Consider the following 22700-nt stretch of genomic DNA (forward strand, 5'->3'; position numbering starts at 1 on the left):
CTCTTTAAATAACAACCACTCCACTAGTTAACAAAGTAAGAGTGCAAAAAAGCATCGTTGACAACTATTCTTTTCTTCTTCATGTTATGTCGTAGATCTTTTTTACTTTATCCATGTACGTGATAACAATAAATGAGGCTTTGTGATCATGCGAAAATTCAAACTCGAGATTTTGACTGATTCGAACTCAGAATCGATCACTGATCACGTTTTCATGGTCTAGAAAAAATGTGTATGTGTCTGTGTATTTTGGGAACTTTTTGAACACCGTCATTCATATCGAACTGAAACTTAGTATCGGTTACTGAAATTTTTATCGATACGACTTATATTTTAAGGTGTATGTAGGTATCCTCTTGTTAAGTTTTTGAATTCAATTATCTCCCAAACCGCTAACCGAATCAAAATATTTTACCTCAACCGGAAGTAGTGCTTTTACTTTAGAGGGTCGAGGTTTTTTATATTTTTCTCGGAAACCTTACTGCATATTGAACTGAAATTTCATATCTAGAAGTTTAAGCTTAATATCAAGTTATATATCAACCGGAAGTGGCAGTTTATTTGCTTTAATAGTCTTCTTCTTCAAGTGTCATGTCCTCCAAGAATATTAACAACTAGAATTTCCATCCGTATTTCCATCCAAATCTTGAAAAAACATACGAAGAATAACTATTATGTTACTAACTAACTAAAGAAAATACGAAGAATAACTATTATAGATATATTTTTTTCCAAAATTATCTATTAGAAATCGATGTATTATTTTATTTCCAAAATTATGTATGTATTCAGTCTGTCTGGCGCTTGTCGATCGTTTGCACCAAACCCATTAGAAATACAAAACAAATCAAAAAGAAAGTTGTGTGCTCATACATATTGTACAATTACGCACGACATTCATATGGAATAAAACAAGGACAACTCCCAATTCCAACGATTTAAGTATTTCCTCAAATTGACGGTTTTTCACAAAAATCCCGGATAGGAAGTCCCCTCGTATCCGAGGTGCGTCATCGACGTGACCCACAACTGCTCACTCGTGACCCACACCACGGATCCCGATGGTGCTTGTATGGTTTTGAAAACGACAATCAACCAGTGGGTGGTGATGGATGGAGCAGTGGGGGAAAACACAACGCTACAAGACGTTGTGTTTTTGGGTTCGAGACGACAGTAGTGAAAGTGTTACCGGCTGGGTCGTACAGCATCTCGAACCGGTTATGCGAACATGTGTTTTGTTGTTTGACCGTGATCTAATATTGTTGTTATTGTTGACTTTATACCATGGGTAACAAGTTCAGCTGTTTTGGCAAGCAGAACTGCTCCTGTGGGTTCTTCAGGAGGGTCTGGAAACCTGAGCAGGATGCATCTCAAGGAGCTCTGCCCAAACCTCCCAACTGCACAGACACAGGTACATACATAAATGTAGCATTTGTTTGTTGATAACCTTTACACGTGCCTTTTATCGCGTTTTCACTGTTTTCAGTGTCTGAATAAGTGCATTTAAAATAATATGAAAGTCAAAACTTATTGATGAGATCATCAGTGCATCATTGAAAAGATTATGCGTTTTATTTATTAGTGTTATAATATAGTGGTTTTTAATGTCTTAGAAAAGGCTATTCTTAATTTACTCTCTCTTAGAAAGGTCTCAAATTTTAACCCTTTGTATCAAATGGGAACTGAACCAATTAAATGGGTGCCCAAATATATTTCTGCTAAAAAGATCCAACCCACATGAGTTATATTTTGTTCGAAGTAACAGAAAAGTTAAAGACTTTTGTCTATTAGATTTTGTTTTTTATATTATAAAAAATGCTTTCAAAATATTATTCAAATGAGTTGGATCTTTTAGCAGAATTAAGTCCTTTAGAAATTTATTCTAAGCTTCCGATTAACTAATATGAGTATATGAGAAGAGGTTTTGTTTGCACTGTGCTATGTAAATATGAAATATGTGTTTCTATATCTATGTGAATCTCTTTCTAATCGTTAAATGAATGTGGATACTTATTGTCTGTTTGTACAAGGCTTTAAATATTAATTATACGTTTAAAGTTCCGTCATTTTCGTACCATCTGGCAATATGATATCTAAATAGCTGTAATATTGTCGGAAAATATGACAAAAGTATACATGATACTATTTACCTGTCTGTCAAACAGTTGTTAAAATATTATGCTCTTACGTTTGAAATCATTAGGCATTGTCGTATTGAATTTCTTGTCTATTTTTTCATCAGTCATTTCCAATTATAACTGAATGAATGAATCTTGCTTTCGGTTATTTTTATCGATTTTTAATCCACGACTGATTTGTTTATCAGCGATTCAATTTGCATACGGATATGTCATTTTTGAATAAATCTTAAAATATATTTGTAATGATCATTCTGTATAATTCACTCGGTAGATTTCAAGTCTCGGTTGGAAATGGTAATGAATTGGTAATGGATAAAAGTAGGTAAGATAAAAATGTCAATGGCACACACTTTTGCAATACTGACTCACGTTCCAATATAGAATCGTCGAATAAGATTATATTGAAAAGAACGTTCATTATATTGCAAATAAGTGAAAATATAAAATACATATACATATGTATATATATATTGGTTTACTTACACTTAAATTGATACGACTCTTTTAATTACAACATTAAATAATGAAGTTATGATAAGCCCACGTACTGATTCTAGAAGACCGTGACTGTTGTCGATAGACCTTGGTGACATTTATACGATATTCATGATCAATTTGAACACATTTCGAATGCTAATCTCTCAACACCTATATTTATTTACAAAAATCATTGCAACTTCCTATACAAAAATACCCATTCGATTTTCAAGAAAAAAAATCATCTGTGGCGCACTGCATTTTTAAAATAAATTAAAAAATCATAAAATGCTCGTTTTAAGAAAAGAAACGTTAAAGGTCCGTTTATCTACGTATATTATCCAGCACTGCATGTCAACAACTCAGCACAACACAGCACAGAACTGCACGGAAAAGACTAGTTCCGTTCATACTGTAACGTGGGAACATTATGGGGATTAGTTGCCGCCTAAAGTGCATTCTGGGGCTAACAATGGAGACCCCCAAGCCTAGAATTGGCCTAGCGGAACTGTAAGTGGTCGGTAGAATTCCTAGAACCCTGAGAGCGTGAGACTCACGTAAAACTGTTCGTGCCTAGTCAATGGAGAAACATACGGATCGGGGAAGCTGTAGTGAGCGATTTTCCCTTTATAAGGAGAGACTTAGGCCATATCAGATCATTCTGGAACGAGCGCTAGCTGCGCGTGGACCTCCTGAATCATCTAATAAATGCTGTGAAGCGACTTTGGTCTTTCATTTGGATACCCAACCCACCCCTACGCAACAATACTATACAGCACCGCTCGTTTTCGCACGTTCATGCTTGTTTTGGACTAGTGCAAGGCAAAATTGGCTTACATATACCTGCACATGGCAATACTTACACTAGTACGGGTGCGCTCGCCACTATGACGTCACTCCATGCGTGAATATTTCCATAGTGGCCAAAAAAAAACTGGTTCTATCTAATGGGTTTTGGTGACATGTACTGCTGTATGATATGAACAGATCGATTGTTCGGATACGTCATATACACAACATGGAAAATATGAATGTGTATATACATATATAAATGTTTAATATTTTTCATACTGTTGTTTACGTGCAGTTGCTGGCTTGAGGTATGCTAGTATAAACGGTAAACAGACTATGGGCGAAGAATACACTGAGTGGTACGTGGCACGTGTTTTTTTTTAATATTTTTAAACGTGCGAAAAAAACGTAGCACTCCTAGCTCATATACATTGGTACACAATCGAAAAAATCACTTCCTGGAGTGTTTTCGGTGATATTTTATCCTTGCTCGATAATGGTGAATCCCATATTTGAAGAAATGTAGGAGAAACTTATGGATATGCATACTCGTGTGACCTCCCAAACATATGCATTCTGCACGTGTAACTACACCCGAATTTGGTTTGGGGAACAAAAACTGTTAACGGTCACAGCGGGAAGCCAAGGACACGTGACGTACCATACCACTCAGCGTGTTTTCGCCCTATTTCTCACATGGCACACTCGCCCAGCCGTCCGCGTATAAAAGAGCATGTATATGTATGTATGAATATGTCTTTGTCAGTGGTCGGGGCTTGATCTCCATGCATTCTTATGTACTATTGGTATATTCTGGTAAATGAATATTTTTCAATTTTATTTCCACCCCCGCTACTCGCCCAGCCGTCCGTGTACAAATGAGCATTTTTATGTACAATGTATATGAAAAAATATTTCTTCATTGGTTTCCCCCTTTTATAAGGACAGAATAGAAAGTAAATATTATTTACATTTTTTTTGATTTTATTTTATTTCATAGAAAATGAACACTCGCCTTTACAGATCGTTCCAAGGTGATGAGTGCACTTAAACATATATAATACATGTTCTTGTCTGAATTTGCGACGCAATCTCCTGCATTCTTATGGACTTCGATTAGATATAATATTTATTTTAAACAATCTCCTTACAAAAATGCAAAAAAATAAACATTGATTATCCTGTTTTATTTATATATATATATATATATATATATATATATATATATATATATATATATATATATATATATATATATATATATATATATATATATATATTCCTTTTTATATTATTGACTTTTTAAAATACTTTGCACGAAACATTCTGATTACGCTCTGTATTATTATATGAATTCGTGTTCAAATTCGGCCCCGTAAAGTGTGCGTGTTCTGCTTTTGCTATACACAAAAGGTTAGACCATTTTTTTTGCCATTTTGATTGTTGAACCCATTACTTGAACTTTTCGTCTGGATGCTGGAACGCCGATAAACCGGTTACCAATCAGATGCTTCGTAGTGACAATCTGCGTTTCCCAATTAGTCTAAAACAAAACGTGATCTAATCATTATGCAGATGAATTATGTATTATAAGTAGGTGTATGTAGTTCAGAGCTGTTCAACTAAGCGTTATAAGACTAAAATATATTTCTGTTTGGTTTGCGAAACTTGTCAGTTTTATCGATTCGTTAAAATTTCACGTCGACGTGTGATTCTTTGTATGGAAACTTTTAATTCAAATAAACTTGGATACTATATTATTAGCACTGTGTAAAACACATCTGATCTTTTAATACAAAGAAAAAATTAGATGGTGCGTTTGTGTGGGTAACACTGCCTCGCAATCACTTTACTTTGACCTTCGTTTCTTCTTTAGATATTTTAGTTGTATCTCCAGCGAAACACACACATATTTCAAGTCCAAAATCAACAGAGAAACACATGTGCAGACGCTGGAATTCAAAAGTTAAACCGGATAAAATAACGCACTCACGAAACATACCATCCGCAATATCAACATTTTCATACTACGCAATAGAATTCAAAATAGACTTTTAAAACCAATACGCCCCAGTTAATGCAACAGATTCATCATCATCATCACCATTTACATACAGCTATTTACCATCCACTGTTGGACTAAGGCCTCTCAAAACACATTTCCATTCATCTCTGTTTTGCGCAACTCTCATCCATCTTACCCCACACATTTTTCTAATTTCATCCACCTATCTCCCATGTGGCCTTCTTTTCACCCTTCTACATTCTCTCAGGTATAATTTTAGCAATGTTTTTGTCCAGCTTTCGTCCATTATTTTAGCTCATTGACATATCTATCTCCAGAGCCGCCGAGAGGAATTCCTGGGCCTACGACAAACTAAAAAATAGATCTTATCGATATATTTTTGATCTATCAGAACTATTAGAAAAATACCTACATGTTGGTTGTTATTTTTAAAAATAATTTAATAAGAAATAATGATATCACAGGTACGATTTCACATAGACACAAAGGATGCGTGGATCATTAAATATAGAATAATATAAAATATAAATATCGCTCAGTCGAACTGGGCCCCTCGAGTAGTCCGGGTCCTGGAACTTTACCCCCCCGCCCTCTTGCCAGCACTGTCTATCTCTTCACTCTTTTCACTCTATCATATACCCTTGTCATTTTTTTCACCCGGTTATTTCGTTTCCCATCTCTCATCGTATATAAGTATGAAAGGCTGCATGCTTGGAAAACTGTGGATGTGATGGATGAGAGTTGCTCAAACAGAGACGAATGGAAGCGTGTTGGAGAGACCTTCATCCAGCAGTGGATGGCGAATGGCTGGGAATGGTGATGATCTGTTGCACACGAATAAACTTTGACAGCCCTTAGCCCTGTTTGCTCTGGTGATTATAATCAATGTCTGAACAATGCTATATCTTCCATATCAACAAGATCATATTATTTTGATTATATGCATTGGGTCTCATGAATTGCAGTCTTCAATTATTATCACTAAATTAAATTCGCCTCATATGTATGTATGTATGTTTGCACCGAACTCCACATATGAAGTAAACAGACATATGTAATTACGTACCAATTTTCAACAACTAAAGTAGTTTATAGATAGCTCATATTAACAATGTCATATAAAATTAAATATAATTTGTCAAGGACAAAATCCAAAACAAAAATATACGTAATATTTGTACTTAATTATGTAGTCTGTATTAGACTGTATTAGAACTTGAGTTTTCATAGTGTCCAAGATAGAACATTTTTCGAAGGTGACACGTCGGCTGTGACTAAAGATCCGAGTTTTGTATAAAGATAAGACATATTTCAAACGCATTGCTGCATTGGAATTTGCATTGATTGAATATACAATGTACAGTAGATGCAATTGTGGAATACGAGTGTGTGATGACGATGATGGTCAACGCGTTTCTCAATCATCAAATTCCTCAGTGCGAGACGTTTTTCGTATCAATTTGATATACATATGTACATATTATAAGAACAAAAGTCGTCATATTTGCGGTTCGATCGCCGGATATGCGTGTTTAACGTTGCAACTCGTCTAATTGATCGTGCAAAACGATACCTTGATTCGCAATGTTTTTGAATAAAAATAAATGATACGAGCATTTATCGAACGTGTGTGCGCGTAATTGTTTGCGACTTCTGAAAATGAATTCCATGCTTGCTATGATGAGTCACGTACTGTGCCACTGAAATGTGTATTTGTGTTTGTATGTAAATTTATAATAGATAAACAGAGAACTTTTTTTATCGGTAATCATATGGATGAAATTTTTTTTTCGATTGAAAAAATCAAAACAATAGTATGATTAATTGTGTTTTCTAGACAAGTAGTAAATTGTAATAAATATTTATGAAATATTTAATGATTTGCGATGGAGGCGTTGTGGTACATTGAATTTCAATTAAGTTGTATCGTAAACTGTTTATTACAAGGATTTATTAGTGATAATACTTTTTTAGCACCAATAGTGGTTGTTTTTTTGGCAAAATTAAAATTCAAATATGGTTATGAACATCCAGTGAATCCAAAAAAATGTGATTAAAAATGATACTTTTCTATACAAATTTATATGCGTGGTTTTTTTTTTAAATATCAGGCTTTTATTATTCACAGAAAGAAATGTGTTATAATGCACTAAATACTTCAAACTTTATGGATTTTTTTAAGGTTATGGCTATTTGCAGGTACTATATCTGCGAATTGCTGGCTATTTGCAGGTACTATATCTGCGACATGCGCAAAGCCTTCTGCGAAGAACTTATAATCCGATTATAATTTCTTACATTTAATGTATGCTAGACTTGTTTAATCAATCGTTCATTATACATGAGGCAAATAAATTTCGCACGTTATTATAATAGATTTATATCATTTAGCTAGTTCGCGGCTTGTACTTGTATGTAGGTATTTTACGTTGTATATGATAATTATTTTCTAAAAATTAATAATATTAAATAATTTGGATTATATTTTTTACTCTACGTCACTTTACGAGTTCAAACTAAATTTTAAGAGGTTTCAAACAAAACTTTAACAGTAAACACGCTGACAGTGACAGTTCACGCGCATGCGCAGAAGGCTTTGCGCCTGTCGTAGATATAGTACCTGCAAATAGCCACAACCTTTTTTTTAATACGTTGTAAGAGTATTGTACATATATGTAGATTTCTGTTGAAAATCATGACTTTCAAAGTTTCAACAAACCAGTCTGATCTTATTTTCGTTATTATTAAATTAAATATGTATTACATACTGACAGCTATGATTACTATGCAAAAACATTTTGTTAAATTTTAAAGATTTATTTTTGCAAATTAATATTCAAATCAATTTCAATAAAATAAAACTATGCAAATAAATTTAATAAATCGTTTACTATTAGATTGGCCATGTTTAAGCGGTTTAATATTACAAATACCGAGCGAAGCCGGATAAACACTAGTATAAAATAAAATAAATACCAGCTCATCCAATCAATATTACATACTTCCTACTCATTGATGACTTTGTTCATTGGCATTTATGTATTCCAATTTTGTATCTATCAGCTCCATATTCGCAAGTACATATGAGAGTAATGCACAATCGCCAATTGTAATATGTATTGCAATCTTCCTCTGGATCACTGCACCATATATGCAGCCACAGTTGTATTCTACCAAATATGGACTAAACTATGTACATATGTGTAACAAAACGATTCATCTCACACAAGCTCGCCTTGTAAGCACACAAGTACTATTTACGAGCAACAGCGTTCAAATATTGAAGTCAGGATGAGAATATTCATATATTTGCACAGGAAATGAGCAAGTGTACACAATTTATTTCTGATACATAAAAATGGTCAGACTTGCTTATCATTTAGACGAGTCAATACAAGTTGACCATTTGTAAAAGAACCAACTGAATTATCCTTTCGTGAATCAAATGTTGTGGCCTTCGACACGTCAAGTTTCCACAGTCCGTAGGCTGGTCTTGTTGTAGTGTGGGCTTCGATAGTCCACGGAAGAACTTCAGAATGAAAGACTACGTTGGACGATCGATCCATTCAATCAGTTCTGCGTCGGTTTCCAAACGATCAACTACTCTCTCGTTCTTAATTGGAACACATATATAATTATAATAATGGACGTATTTTCGCGAATGTGGAACGATGTGCTAATTAGAGGAGGAAGACAACCGAGGCGAATTACTTATAGGCCGCGTAAGTTAGTCGATAATTACAATGTGAAGTGAATTTCATAAATGTTTTTGTGTATGAGAACTAGCAGGCAATATTGCAATGTTGATGCAACTATGCATTAGTTGTACATGATTTCTTATAAACATGTACAATGTGCATGTTTATGAACGGAAATTATTTTAAAATACATATATTAGAAGTTAAAAAAAAATGTACATATCTATTCTGAAATGAATTCAACCGTGTCTTTGGAATTTTTAAAACAGTGAAGAAATTTAAAATAAAATATTAATTAAATAGTAATATAAAATATTTTATATAAGGCACTATACCTATATATTATTATTAAATAGCTAGTGTTGTGCCCGATTAAATATCATTGCATGGGTTATGCTATTATTGCATATTATGGTATTAATTAATAAAAAAAAGGAAAATAAATGTCTCGGTCCTGTGTTCGTTCCGCACGTTTAAATATATTTAATTTATATGAAAAAAGACGGTAAAACTACCTACATATAAACAATATAAAACACAAATAGAAAAATTAATTAATTTAATAAATTTTCAATACTCAGTCAAGTCTCAGAGACTTATAGTTACAGAGCAAATAGTATATATAGAAGTTTTTTGTCGATCTTTTGTTATGTTCGTATTATTTTATTTTATTTTATTTGGAAAATTGACAGTTTATTAAATTATATAGATTGATAATAAAAACATAATTATTTTAAGCAAAACCATTAAGAATTTTCGCATATAGGTAAAAAATAAGAAAAATTTAAACATTTAAAATAAACATTATATTCGTACGTTTTGTTGGCAGTGTTTTTACACATGTCGAATCTAGTATGGCGAGCGTTATCTCACACAGACTCACAGAATAGCGCTATTATATATATATGTATGTATGATGATATATAGAAGTAAAATTAAATTAACTTGTTAAAGAGATAAAAAAAAAGTTGAAAATAAATAAGTAAATAAATAAAGTGTTGATACAAATATGAATTCTTTAGCTTCCATTATAAAAAAGTCCCATGTTAATTGATAATATGTCAAGGTTTCCGGAACTGATTTTGGTGTATACATATATGTACATATGTATGTAGTGTAAAAAGCATACAAATTAAACTTTTTTTTTCAATGTCCTAAATATGTAGCTTATATTGAATTTTAAATTATGTCAAATGTTGGTTAGTCATAGCTATGTACAGTCAAATCGGGTCAATACCGATTGAGGAAAGATCAATTACATATTTTCAAGTAAATATATCGTGTACATTATGATTTGTATTCTTGGGAAAAACCACAAGTTCATTGAGGCTATCAAAAAATTCATATTGTCACCATTTTTCGTAAATTTCCTGTAAAAAAATTGTAATATCAAATCGGAATCATTCTACAGCGCATTTCTCGTTTATTGGCACTGTGAGAAAAATACGGTTTGGATTAACGACTTTTGCTCGAAGACTTCTTGTCTACATTTGGCTCCCGCAAGGACGCCATTCTTATTTGATTTTGTTTTTAAAAAGTTTCCAAAGTGCAGAGGAGGATTGCCTTATAGACGAAGTTGCAGAATTGGTGCCATTTTATACGTAAGAAGTTGCGTGGGCAGTTGGGTGCTATTAGATTTTTATGTTTATTAGTAGTAGTGTATATCTATTGCACAAGTATACATTTCCTTTTATGTAGGTATGATTGGTTTTTTAATTCATAAATGCTGCGTGTCAGAAGTGTAGAAAGTCTTATTTTATAAAGGTTTTCAATATGAACAAAAATTGTCCATTTTTCGTGTTGATTTCTGTTAAGTATGGAAATACATAGTACAGAAGGATGTCTTCAATGAAAATGCTGAATGTTTAGCATCTAATTACCATTCAAGAATTCTAGTATTCCACTAATGCGTACAATTGTCTAAGACTCGGTCGTAAAGAAGGCGTCATTACATCATCTTGTCTGATTAAAAACACCTACATACAATGCAATTTTCACATTAATGGACGCTTTAGTATCAGCGTTTCCATCAAATTATATATTTCATAAATTAATTTGTGTAAGCACTAATAGTTGAGATATAAATGTACTTAGATTTTACTATTGCAAGATTGATTTTGATTTTTTTTAAATACTTTTTATTATTACTAAATATATTTTAATAGCTACCGATCTACTGATAATTTTCTATTTTACAATTTTATTTTTGTTAGTTATCATAGTATTATATTATAGTATTATTGTTAATTTACAGCATAATAGGAAAAAGAGCTCAAAAATCTATTTACAATTCTTATAAATACTCATAATACACCTTATACATAATATTAACTAAAGACTCTAAAGTCGACGATCTAAATCAGATTGTGTTCAGGTAATCTGTGTTTGTACCTGAAGGGTATAGATATTTTGTTGTAATCACCGATACTCTTCACAAGTGTGTTAGTATGGTCATTAGTGATTCTGTGATAGAATCTATTGGTTAGTTTGTTAGTGATGTCTTTGACTAACGGAATATTATTAATATTGCAAGATAATGTTAGATATAAGTAGGCCTAAATAAATGATTCATAACAAAAAGCTTGGGAAAATATTAATGTCATGTCTTATTTTTCAGATGGAGTGGCTACATCATCGAAAGTCCTCACAGTCCAATCAATAGATTATCGCATCACTGAAAATGGATTTACACATCATACACACAAATTTGAAGTCATGAAGAAAGAAAAAGATCCCAGTCTCGTGGTAAGAAGAGGTCAATCTTTCTTACTGGACATAACGTTCAATAGAGCATATGCACCTAGCAGTGATGCCATATCGTTTATATTCAACGTTGCTGGTAAGTTGCAGTAGTCTATTTTGAATATATACATAAATTATGTAGTGTATGGCTCACGCTTTAAATATTTCAGATGCTGAGAAACCTAATTATGGTCAGGGTACTCTGGTTGCGATACCGCTTCTAGATACTGTAGAAGATAATACGTCTGCATGGAGTGCTATAGTCGACAAGCAGTACGATAATCATTTAATTGTCAAAGTGATGACCTCTCCTGAAAGCATTGTTGCGAAATGGAAGATTGATGTTGACACGAAATTGAAAGCCAATGGAGCTATCAGTTATTCACATCCAATTCCTTTCTATTTGTTATTCAATCCTTGGTGTCCTTTGGACAGTGTGTTCATTGAAGGTTAGTTTAATGGTTTTTTTTAATTAATTTTTAGTCATTATTTATTATTATGGTTGTTCAAGTGAAAAATTAGTAAACTTTATAAAACATATTACGGTTTATTACAGGTGAAGAACTTAGAGAAGAGTATGTCTTGTTAGATACTGGTCTTATTTGGAGAGGATCTTATAACCGACTGCGTCCGTCAATATGGAAGTATGCTCAGTACGAAAAAGATATTTTAGATTGCTCGTTGTATCTCATCTCTGAAATTGGAAAGGTATGTGAAATTCAGTTAAATATTTTAGTATTGTTAAAATTGGAAGTTTGATTATTTCATTGTTATCGCCAGGTAAAGGGTAATTCCAGAGGTGATCCTATTAGCATATCTCGAGCTATGTCTGCAGCTGTTAACTCACCGGATGATTATGGAGCAGTCATGGGTAATTGGACTGACGATTTTGGTGGCGGAACTCCCCCAACTAAATGGGTCGGCTCAATGGAAATATTGCAGACATACTTCAAAACTAAAAAACCTGTCAAATATGGACAATGTTGGGTATTCGCAGGAGTTTTAACTACAAGTATGATACCTTATTATCAGAAGTTAATTACAATGAAATGTTTGTGGAATTAATAAGTTTTTAAATTATTTTAGTATGCCGAGCAGTTGGTTTGCCTTCTAGAGTTGTAACAACATATGCTTCAGCTCACGATACACAGAATAGTTTAACAGTTGATTATTTCGTTGATGAAAAGGGTGGTGTTATGGAAGAACTCAACTCAGATTCAATTTGGAATTATCACGTATGGAATGAGGTAGTATTTTTGTGCTCAAAATAAAAGATGTTCAAAAATAACGCATGTTTTTTAAATTGGATATAATTTAATACAGGTTTGGATGCAACGACCTGATCTTGGCTCAGAATATGCTGGTTGGCAAGTTATTGACGCCACACCTCAAGAACTTTCTGATAATGTTTTCCGTTGCGGTCCAGCATCGGTTGCTGCCATCAAACTCGGAGATGTGCAAAAGCCCTATGACAATGGATTTTTGTTCTCTGAAGTAAACGCAGATAAAGTAAGTGTCAGCTCATCATATTTATCCAATTACATTTTTACTAAATTTAAAATAAGGTACCGTGTACAATTACCAGTGAATATTCTTCGTCAATAATTTTTTCACTAAAATGCAAATAAGATATAAATAATGTTTAAGTATATTTTTAATTTTTAAATAGGTGTACTGGAGATACGCTGGACCTACACAGCCTTTGAAATTACTCCGCAAAGATGTTGTGTCTGTTGGAAAGGATATATCTACCAAAGCTGTGGGAAAATGGGAAAGAGAGGTAAGAATACATATGTCATTGATTAAATTCTTAAAGGTATTTTCTTATTGACAAGGTTTAATTTATGTACTGTTTATGTTTTATAAAAGGACATAACAGAAAATTATAAATATCCTGAAAAGAGTTTGGAAGAGAGGGCTACCATGCTGAAAGCTCTTAGAATGTCAGAAAGTCTTTTTTCACGATATTATCTCAATGAAGATTTCAATGACGTTAGGTTTGATTTTGCATTACGGGACGATATTAAAATTGGACAGAATTTCAGTGTTGTAAGTATTATATACAATTTTTTTTTAAATTGATTAAGAATGTTTTTGGTTCTAAAAAATCAAACTAAACTGTATATTAACCTATGCTTCTCCTGTATGGAATAACGCCTCGAATACTAACCTTTCCAAGCTCCAAGTAATACAAAATAAATCCCTAAAAATAATTTATAATACACCCATATATACTAACTTGAAAAAACGGCATGCCATATATAGTATTCCGTTTGTTACAGACATTACTAACAAACTAACCAGTAGATTCTATGACAGAATCACTAATAACCATACTAACACACTTGTGAAGAGTCTCGGTGATTACAACAAAATGTCTATACCCTTCAGGTATAACACACAGATTACCTAAACACAATCTGCTTTAGGTCATCGACTTTAGAGAGTCTTTAATTAATATTATGTATTAGACGTATTATGAGCATTTATAAGAATTGTAAATAGGTTTTTCAGCTCTTTTTCCTATTGCGCTGTACATATTAACATTATAATAATATAATACTATGATTACTAACAAAATTAATTTAAAATTGTAAAATAGAAAATGATCAGTAGATCAGTAGCTATTAAAATAGATATAAGATGTATTGTGAACATAGTTTAGTAATAATAAAAAAAATTTAAAAAACAAAAAACTAAACTTCACAAAATAGCTTTGTATGTTAATTAATAAATTTCTGAAGTATACATATGAATGATTTTTAAATTTTCAGGTGGTCATTGTCGAGAATCATTCGACAGACAAAGATCACACAGTTTCTGGAAATTTAAGAGTGGATACAGTTCTTTACACGGGAAAAGTTGCCGGAGCTGTCAAAAAAAGTGACTTTAATAAAGTCATTAAACCAATGTCCAAAGAAGAAATAATGATGGAAGTTTCGTTCGACGAATATTATGGACGACTAGTGGACCAAGTATGTAAAAACATTTAATTAATTTTTTTTATTTGATGAATCATTGTAACAATTCTTTTTTATAATAAATTTTTAGTGTGCTTTCAATATCGCTTGCTTAGCAACGGTGGTAGATACCGATTTTGAATATTTTGCCCAAGATGACTTTAGAGTTCGCAAACCTGATATAAAAATAGCAATTCATGGGAAACCAACAACCGGTCAAGAATTTGAAGCAACCATAAAGTTAGAAAATCCACTGCCGATTGCAATGAAGAAATGTGAATTCCGTATTGAGGGATGTGGATTGGAAAAACAACTGGTCATCAAATTGAAAGAAGTATATTTAATACTTTATATATTAATAAAATTAAATACATAATCATTTTGATAATTTCATAAGTATATATTAAATTTAAATTTTAGAATGTTCCTCCCGGTGGATTTGCAACAACAACCATCAAATTGGTACCACCATATTCAGGTCGTCATACGATAGCTGCTAAATTTGTATCTAAAGAGATGAATGACGTGGATGGTTTTCTCGCTTTTATTGTCCAACCAAAGAGCTCCACAAATGGAAATTCAAGCTCTACTATTGAAAATACCGAAATATGATCGTCAGATATTAACCGTATATATTTAAGAAATTAAACATAGTTTGAGCATCAAATTGTATCATCAACCGAAATACTTTTGATATTTAAGGTTTAAATTGTATTTATTTATTTTTAGAATTAAATTAATGTCTAGAATTTTATGTGTGATTCAGTGAAAGAGATGTTGGTTAATTTATATACATATGCTCTCTTCTATAGATCACACTCTTATCTTTATAATAAAAAAGAAACAATAATTAATTACACAAATGGATTTAAATTTATGAATCTCCCTTTTATTAATTCATTTTATATATTCTTAAGTGCATTAAAAATATTTTTAATTTTTATACATTTCAGACTGAATATAATATTATGTTTTACTAGCATTACATGACTTGTATGTTTTACATATATATTTTAGATACATATATAACTTAATATATATGATACTTTTAACAATAAATATTAATGAAAATATTGATGATATTTTATTAATAATCTTAAATTTCCCCAGTTTTTCTTTATTATACACATGTATGTAGATATTTAGACTTGTATATTTTATTTATTAGCTGCAGTCATATAATATTTAATGTATAAAATATTGTTATAGAATGAAATAAAAATTAAATTCAAACTTCATATTAAAGAAATCGACAATTTTATAATATTGAAAACACGTTAATAATAAATAAATAATAGTTAATAAATTACATGCATAAAATATTTTAGTTGTGGAAAAATATACTACAATTATTGTTACATTATTCAAATTTTTGATGATAGACAACAATTTAAATAATTTAATGCAGTTCATTGTACATTCCCGAACCGACAACAACCCATATTAGAGTTTCTTTTTTTAAAATTCTTTAAAAATGGCGACTTTTGCTAACAGAATTCTCAGCTTGATTGCTCCGAGAAGATCAACGAGAGCAGTCGGCTATACACGTAAGAAATTTTCCTATTACAAATATAATGTTACATATATCAAGTAATATAATGATTATACTTGTTATAATTATGTAACCAGGACCTCAATCTTTATCATCAAACATGCTTATCACCAAATCTATCGACTATCGTATATCGGAAAATGGACGTAACCATCATACATCCAAGTTCGATCTCATGTGCAGAAGTGATAACCCCTGTTTGGTGGTCAGAAGAGGTCAAGAATTTACCATAGATTTAATATTCAATAGGTCATTTCGAATGGACAAAGATGTCATTGACCTAGTTTTCAAGGCTGAAGGTTTTTATTTCATTTCTGTAGTCTAACTGATGTAACTGAAGATTTTTCGATTGAATATTGTTTAAATTTCAGAACTAATACCAAGTGGCAATCATAATATAAATTTAAAGAAATTTGTGAAGGTTCAGTTTAATACTAACGATGATACATCGCAGTGGACTGCAGTCTTTGTGGGACAAGCTGATAATTGTGTCAGTCTTAAAGTGCGAAGTACTTCTAACAGCTATATTGGAAAGTGGATGATCGAAGTTCAGACGAGTTTGAAAAATGATGATGAAATGCCCAATGTTCATTATATACCATTTTATCTATTGTTTAATCCATGGTGCGAGTTGGATGATGTGTATTTGGAAGGTGAGTCTGTATATTTTAATTACACGCGTATTATTAAACCAGTGTAAAAAGTGGCGAGGCTCGGGTTTTTGCCGCCCTAAATTTTCGCTCCAAAAATGATGATTTTCTATTATATGTATTGTATACTCTCAATTATTTGGGTGTATATAATATACGGTTTTGTGGATTATTCGTGAATGAACAAACTATATTATATTAAAATAAAACATGTTACAAACGAAAAGCTGTCGCCATAGATATAGAATACCATAGATACGCCCTGACGCTCTAAGCCGATCACCCTGTTGGAACATGCACACAAAAAAAAGTACAGATCATGCACACTCTCTCTCAGTAGCTAGTTAGCTTCTAAGTAGGAAGGTCGATTGACATTTTTCGAAAATGCCAACGTGTTCAGTGAAATTGTGTTACAATTACTCAAGAAAACATAAAAAGCTGGATGGCATCACATATCATAAGTAAGAATTAATATATAATGTCTTCAATTATAGTAGTATTTTAACATATAATGAAATATCGGCGCGATGTATGTACTGATGGAACAGCGGTCGACAACCTGGGTGTATCTTGTTGGCACTGAAGGAAATTCAGAAATCAACATTAAGTTTAAAACTACAAACAATGAACTAAATATTAAAGTGTCAGATTTAAAATTGATCCTTATGGAAGTTACTATTGTTTAAATATTGTAATAGTTAATGATGGTTTTATTATAGTAACATACATTTGTAGTTTAATATAGTGTGTATAGCTAAATATTTTTTTCTTGATATGGCTTTATTAATTTGGTTTACTGTCACGCGGAGTGTCTAATAAAATAAAGTTATAAATAAAATAAAACTTCAGTGCATGTACATATATGTACATAAACTGGCTGCTGACCACTGCCGACCGCTGCGTCCTTCCTTTTTTTCACCACTTCCTCGCTAGTTAAACCCCCCGCACCCCTCAGTTAGTGGCAACAAGATCTCCAACGAAATTTGTATGTAATGGCATATCTAGGTTATTCTACATCTATGTTCGTAATTTTTTATACAATTTTATTTAAAATATCGACAGGCGATGAAAAACGAAACGAATACGTTTTGCGTGATACAGGCTGTATATACAGAGGAACAGAAGAAGAAATAGAAACAAAGGATTGGAATTATTCTCAGTATCATGAGAATATTTTAGACTGTGCATTGTATCTCATTACACATGTTCAAAAGGTTAAACGATTCACATATAAAATGGTCACATTTATTCTTTGTTTTTATTAATATTTTAATTGTTTTTAGGTTAAGACTCCGGATAGAAATAGTGCAGTTCACATAGCACGTGCATTCTCGTCTGCAATAAATTCAAACGATAATAAAGGTGTACTTATTGGCTGCTGGGATGGCGAATATGAAAAAGGAACATCACCACTTATTTGGATGGGTTCGAGGGAAATTTTACAACAGTATTACAAAAATCGCACTAGTGTGATGTATGGACAATGCTGGGTTTTTGCCGGAGTTTTAACCACAGGTATGAGACATTTCTATAGAACCACTAAAGCCAATTTCATGTGAGAATCACTATTGGAAAATTAGTAATCTTTGTCAATGTCTTGAACGTAATTAACTCTTTTGGTAATTTTTATTTATAATTAAATAATCCAAGATTGATTTCAGTATTACGGGCTGTTGGGATACCGTGCAGACCTGTAACTAATTATGGATCAGCTCATGATACAAATGCTGACATGATAATCGAAACTAACATTGATGAAAAGGACGAAAAGATAGGTGTTTCGGCCGATAAAATTTGGACTTATCATGTTTGGAATGAGGTTTGATTACATTGAGCCACAAAACATTACGTTTTTTACTTATTGTAGTGAAGACTAATTAATTTTAACCAAGCGAACATGACAATGGTTTTTGTTGGTTGTGTCTTGTTTGAGATATGAGTACCTGAAAAAAATGTGCAATTTTTACAGATTTATGGCTTTTACAGTTTTTAACTCAAAATCTGGTATTACTGTGACAAAACCGAGTATTGGAATCAATATTCAGATGTTTTTTCTATTGTGATTTTTTATTGCTTTAAAATATGTACTTATAATTAATTATTAAAAGTCAAAGATATTTTTTATACACTTTTTACCGTGCTATTATGAATAAATTGGGCCAGTTTTATATATCATTAGTAGGGACACGTATTTTGGGCATTTTGCCATAAATGCTTAATAGATGCTAATAGATGGTAAATTCGTAAAATATGCGAATAAATGCTAAAATAACAAACAAAAGTGAAATTTGCATAAAATTAATTGACAATTTAGAAGGGTCTAACTATCCGTTTGCCCATTTATTATGTGAAGAAATTGAGGGGATAAAACAGAGCTTGCAGTTTACCATAGACGGTGTTTTTCCTGTCGAAACCAAGCAACTGCTTTAATAGCAATATATCCACGCCGGATATATTGCTATTATTGATGCCAACAAAAATTAAATATGAAGAGTTTGGTTATGCAGCTCTAAAGTCTATTTAGTGTTCCGTCAATAGTGTGGATGCTGAAAGGTATTTTAGTAAATACAATATAATTGCTACCGACCGTCGCACGAATCTCAAAAAAAAAATTTGTAGAAATATGCTCCATGTTGACTTTTAATAATTTTAATTGGTAATGTAGCATATACTAAAAAGAGCCGCCGGTTGAGTGCAATCAGATTAGGCCGACGCGTATCCCTGACACTGTGCGACCGTTATAATTGGTTTCAAGGATTACTAAGTGCATGTAGGCTAAACAATGGCCACCGAGTTGACCGTTCTTGGTCCCTTCTCAGAAATGACCGATAGCGTGATACCGTGGGACTGGGTGTCGTGGGAATATATATCCGGGTACATGCCTAAACAATAGGGAAGTAACCGGAAGCCTTGAGCGACCGACCCGATATAACGCGGTACTTAGGCGATATCAAGACATTCTGGACGGAGCACTGCCAATGCGTGTATCTCCTTAATCACCAACAAATGCTGTGACACGACTTTGGCCTTTTACTTGGATCCTCCATCCACCTCTACGCAACAGTATTATATTGCTATATACATATATTTTGTCTTTGTTGTTTTAATATTCATGTTTTTTTTTCTTTGTAATTTTAATTACAAAACATTTTTGAATTTTTCTATTATTTTTTAATTGTTGTGTTGTCTTTAAATTGTATATATGTATGTATATACATTTTATTAAAATTCATCGAAATTATTTATTATTTAAAATTAAACTCTTCATAAAAATAGATGCAAAAATTGAACATTTTTAATGCCCTAAAACGCTAAAATGCTAAAATTGACAAAAATAGATGCCCAAAATACGTGTCTCTAATCATTAGTAATGATTCATTACATTTAAAAGGACTGGTATTTTGTCTCAATTTTTATGAACTTTGTAATACTGTATGTATATTGGTTTCTGATTGGAAATCTCAATGCGAGAGTGTTAAAATTTACGTATTAAAATACTTAAAGATATTGCATAACAAAGTCTACGTGCCATTTTTTTTAATATACATACATATATACAACGTACATACATACATAACTATTTTTCAATATATCGCAATATATGTATATTTTCAATTTGTATGTCTTTGTATGTCTGGAATTAATGTTATTATCGTACAATTGTAGATTTGGACGAAACGTCCAGACTTAAGCGCCCGTGGAGACTATGATGGTTGGCAAGCTATTGATGCTACGCCCCAAGAAAAATCAGAATATAAACTATTCCAATGTGGTCCTGCACCTTTAGTTGCTATTAAACAAAAAGAACTACAAATTTCATACGATGTTGAATTTATATTTTCGGAAGTGAATGCTATGGAGGCGAGTGTTATACTTTTAATAATTTTAATTGAAAATTGTAAAAAAAAGCAATTATTAATGAAATATTTGTTTAATAGCGAGTTTTAAGAGATCTTGGTGTTGGTCATAAAGCGCCTACATTCATTAGAGAAACTTATGATTCAATTGGAAAAGAAGTTGTGACCAAACATCTGGGAAAGAATATGCCCGAGGTAAAATCTCTTTTTTTTCGTTTTCTTCAAAATCTTTGTGTTTTCGAAGTTAATTAATTATCCTATTAATTTTAAGTATATAACCTCTTCGTATAAATACGATAATGAAACATCTGCAACGGGCGTTGCTCAAGCACAAGGATTCACTACACAAGAACTGTGTGTTACGTTGCCACTGGAGATTCAACAGAGAGTTACACAAGAGATTATACAGGAATCTGCACAGGAGGCTGCACAGGGGTCTGCACAAGAGTCTGCAGAGGTATCTGCACAGGAGTCCACGCAGGAATCTGCCCAGGAGTTTACAAAGGGAGGTGCCCAGAAAGTTACAAAGGAAAAAATAGAGGCTCCGGAAACTGCATCTTCTGTTACATTTGCAGATGATTTGGTTAGACCAAAATTTGCTGGAATGGTTGTATGTGAAAAGTTAGATGAAATCAAATTTGAGTTTGTGCGAAGTCCCGTCGTTGAGTATGGTCAGAATTTGAAAGTGGTATGTAAACTTATTATTATATTCAGGTGAATAATCTACTTACAGATTGTTAATAGTATATTGAAAATTTTAGCTGCTAATTATACAGAATGTATCACTCGAAAGAGAACACAGAATAAGTGGATCTATAAAATTGAAATCGGTTATGTACACAGGAAAAGTATTAAATCTTATTAAAGGTGGTGGATTTTATCATGTTATTGATAAGTCGAGCAAACAAGAAATTAGCCTAGACGTTCCATTCAACGAATATTATAAATTACTAGACCATCAGGTAAAAATTATACATAATATATGCATATAGAAGTATAAAAATTTTATATTTCAGATTATACTGATGTCATTATATATGATAGATTATATTTAAAAAAATTAAATACTTTTTAGGGTCATTTCAAAGTGTTTTGTACGGCTAAAGCATTAGATACCAATTTCATACATCACGAAGAGGTGAGTTTGAGATTGAGAAAGCCAACAATAAAAATAAGTCTTTTGGGAACGCCAACGACAGGCAATGAAATCGAATTGACTTTTGAATTAAGAAATAAATTGATGATTCCTCTAACCAATGGCGAATTTCGTATTGAAGGCAATTTATTGAAGACACAGATTCTACGCAAAATAAAAAGGGTTAGTTCAATACAATATATGATCCATTAAAAAATGTAATATGTATATACAGATAAGTTATATCACTATTAAATTAGATTAATGTAGATAAACAACTTTGGTAGTTTAAAATAATGAAAATTATTAATTGCTAATTTTAAAATCTGTTTATAATTGCAGGGTGTTCAACCAGATCAATGTGCGACTACAACAATTAAAATTATACCACCGTATCCCGGCGAACATTATGTATCAGTTCAATTTATGTCAAAAGAATTGCAAGATGTTAATGGACATCTCAATTTTACTGCTAATTAAAGTTAAAGAAGAGAAAAATATATATTTTTTTTTAATTTTGAATGATTGAAATGTTGATATTTGTTATGCGTTTATTGTTTTATGAATGTTTTTGTCAAAATATTTTATTACTTCAATGTCCATTTTTATATAATGAAACATGTACTTATTAATTTCTAACGAAAATATTATTTTATATTATATATAATTA

General features: G+C 32.0%; 2 protein-coding genes across 2 annotated transcripts; both read left to right on the plus strand.

Moving 5' to 3' along the window:
• The first annotated feature begins 1089 nt into the window (after positions 1 to 1089).
• Positions 1090 to 15903, plus strand: LOC143919446 (annulin-like). The gene is made up of 12 exons (XM_077441763.1): positions 1090 to 1411; positions 11752 to 11973; positions 12047 to 12325; positions 12433 to 12584; positions 12657 to 12888; positions 12963 to 13123; positions 13200 to 13385; positions 13546 to 13656; positions 13746 to 13925; positions 14651 to 14851; positions 14928 to 15170; positions 15257 to 15903. Exons 1-12 carry the CDS (start codon positions 1285 to 1287, stop codon positions 15446 to 15448), a joined length of 2286 nt encoding a protein of 761 aa, XP_077297889.1. The 5' UTR covers positions 1090 to 1284; the 3' UTR covers positions 15449 to 15903.
• Positions 15904 to 16256: 353 nt separating this feature from the next.
• On the plus strand, positions 16257 to 22601 carry LOC143919445 (annulin-like). Its single transcript, XM_077441762.1, has 12 exons — positions 16257 to 16383; positions 16466 to 16687; positions 16760 to 17041; positions 18101 to 18252; positions 18322 to 18553; positions 18700 to 18857; positions 20705 to 20903; positions 20981 to 21090; positions 21167 to 21583; positions 21657 to 21857; positions 21971 to 22213; positions 22373 to 22601. The coding sequence occupies exons 1-12, from the start codon at positions 16311 to 16313 to the stop codon at positions 22508 to 22510; spliced, it is 2427 nt and encodes an 808-aa protein (XP_077297888.1). The 5' UTR covers positions 16257 to 16310; the 3' UTR covers positions 22511 to 22601.
• Positions 22602 to 22700: the final 99 nt, after the last annotated feature.

Source organism: Arctopsyche grandis, chromosome 11 (genome assembly GCF_051622035.1).
Source record: "Arctopsyche grandis isolate Sample6627 chromosome 11, ASM5162203v2, whole genome shotgun sequence".
Classification (NCBI taxonomy): domain Eukaryota; kingdom Metazoa; phylum Arthropoda; class Insecta; order Trichoptera; family Hydropsychidae; genus Arctopsyche; species Arctopsyche grandis.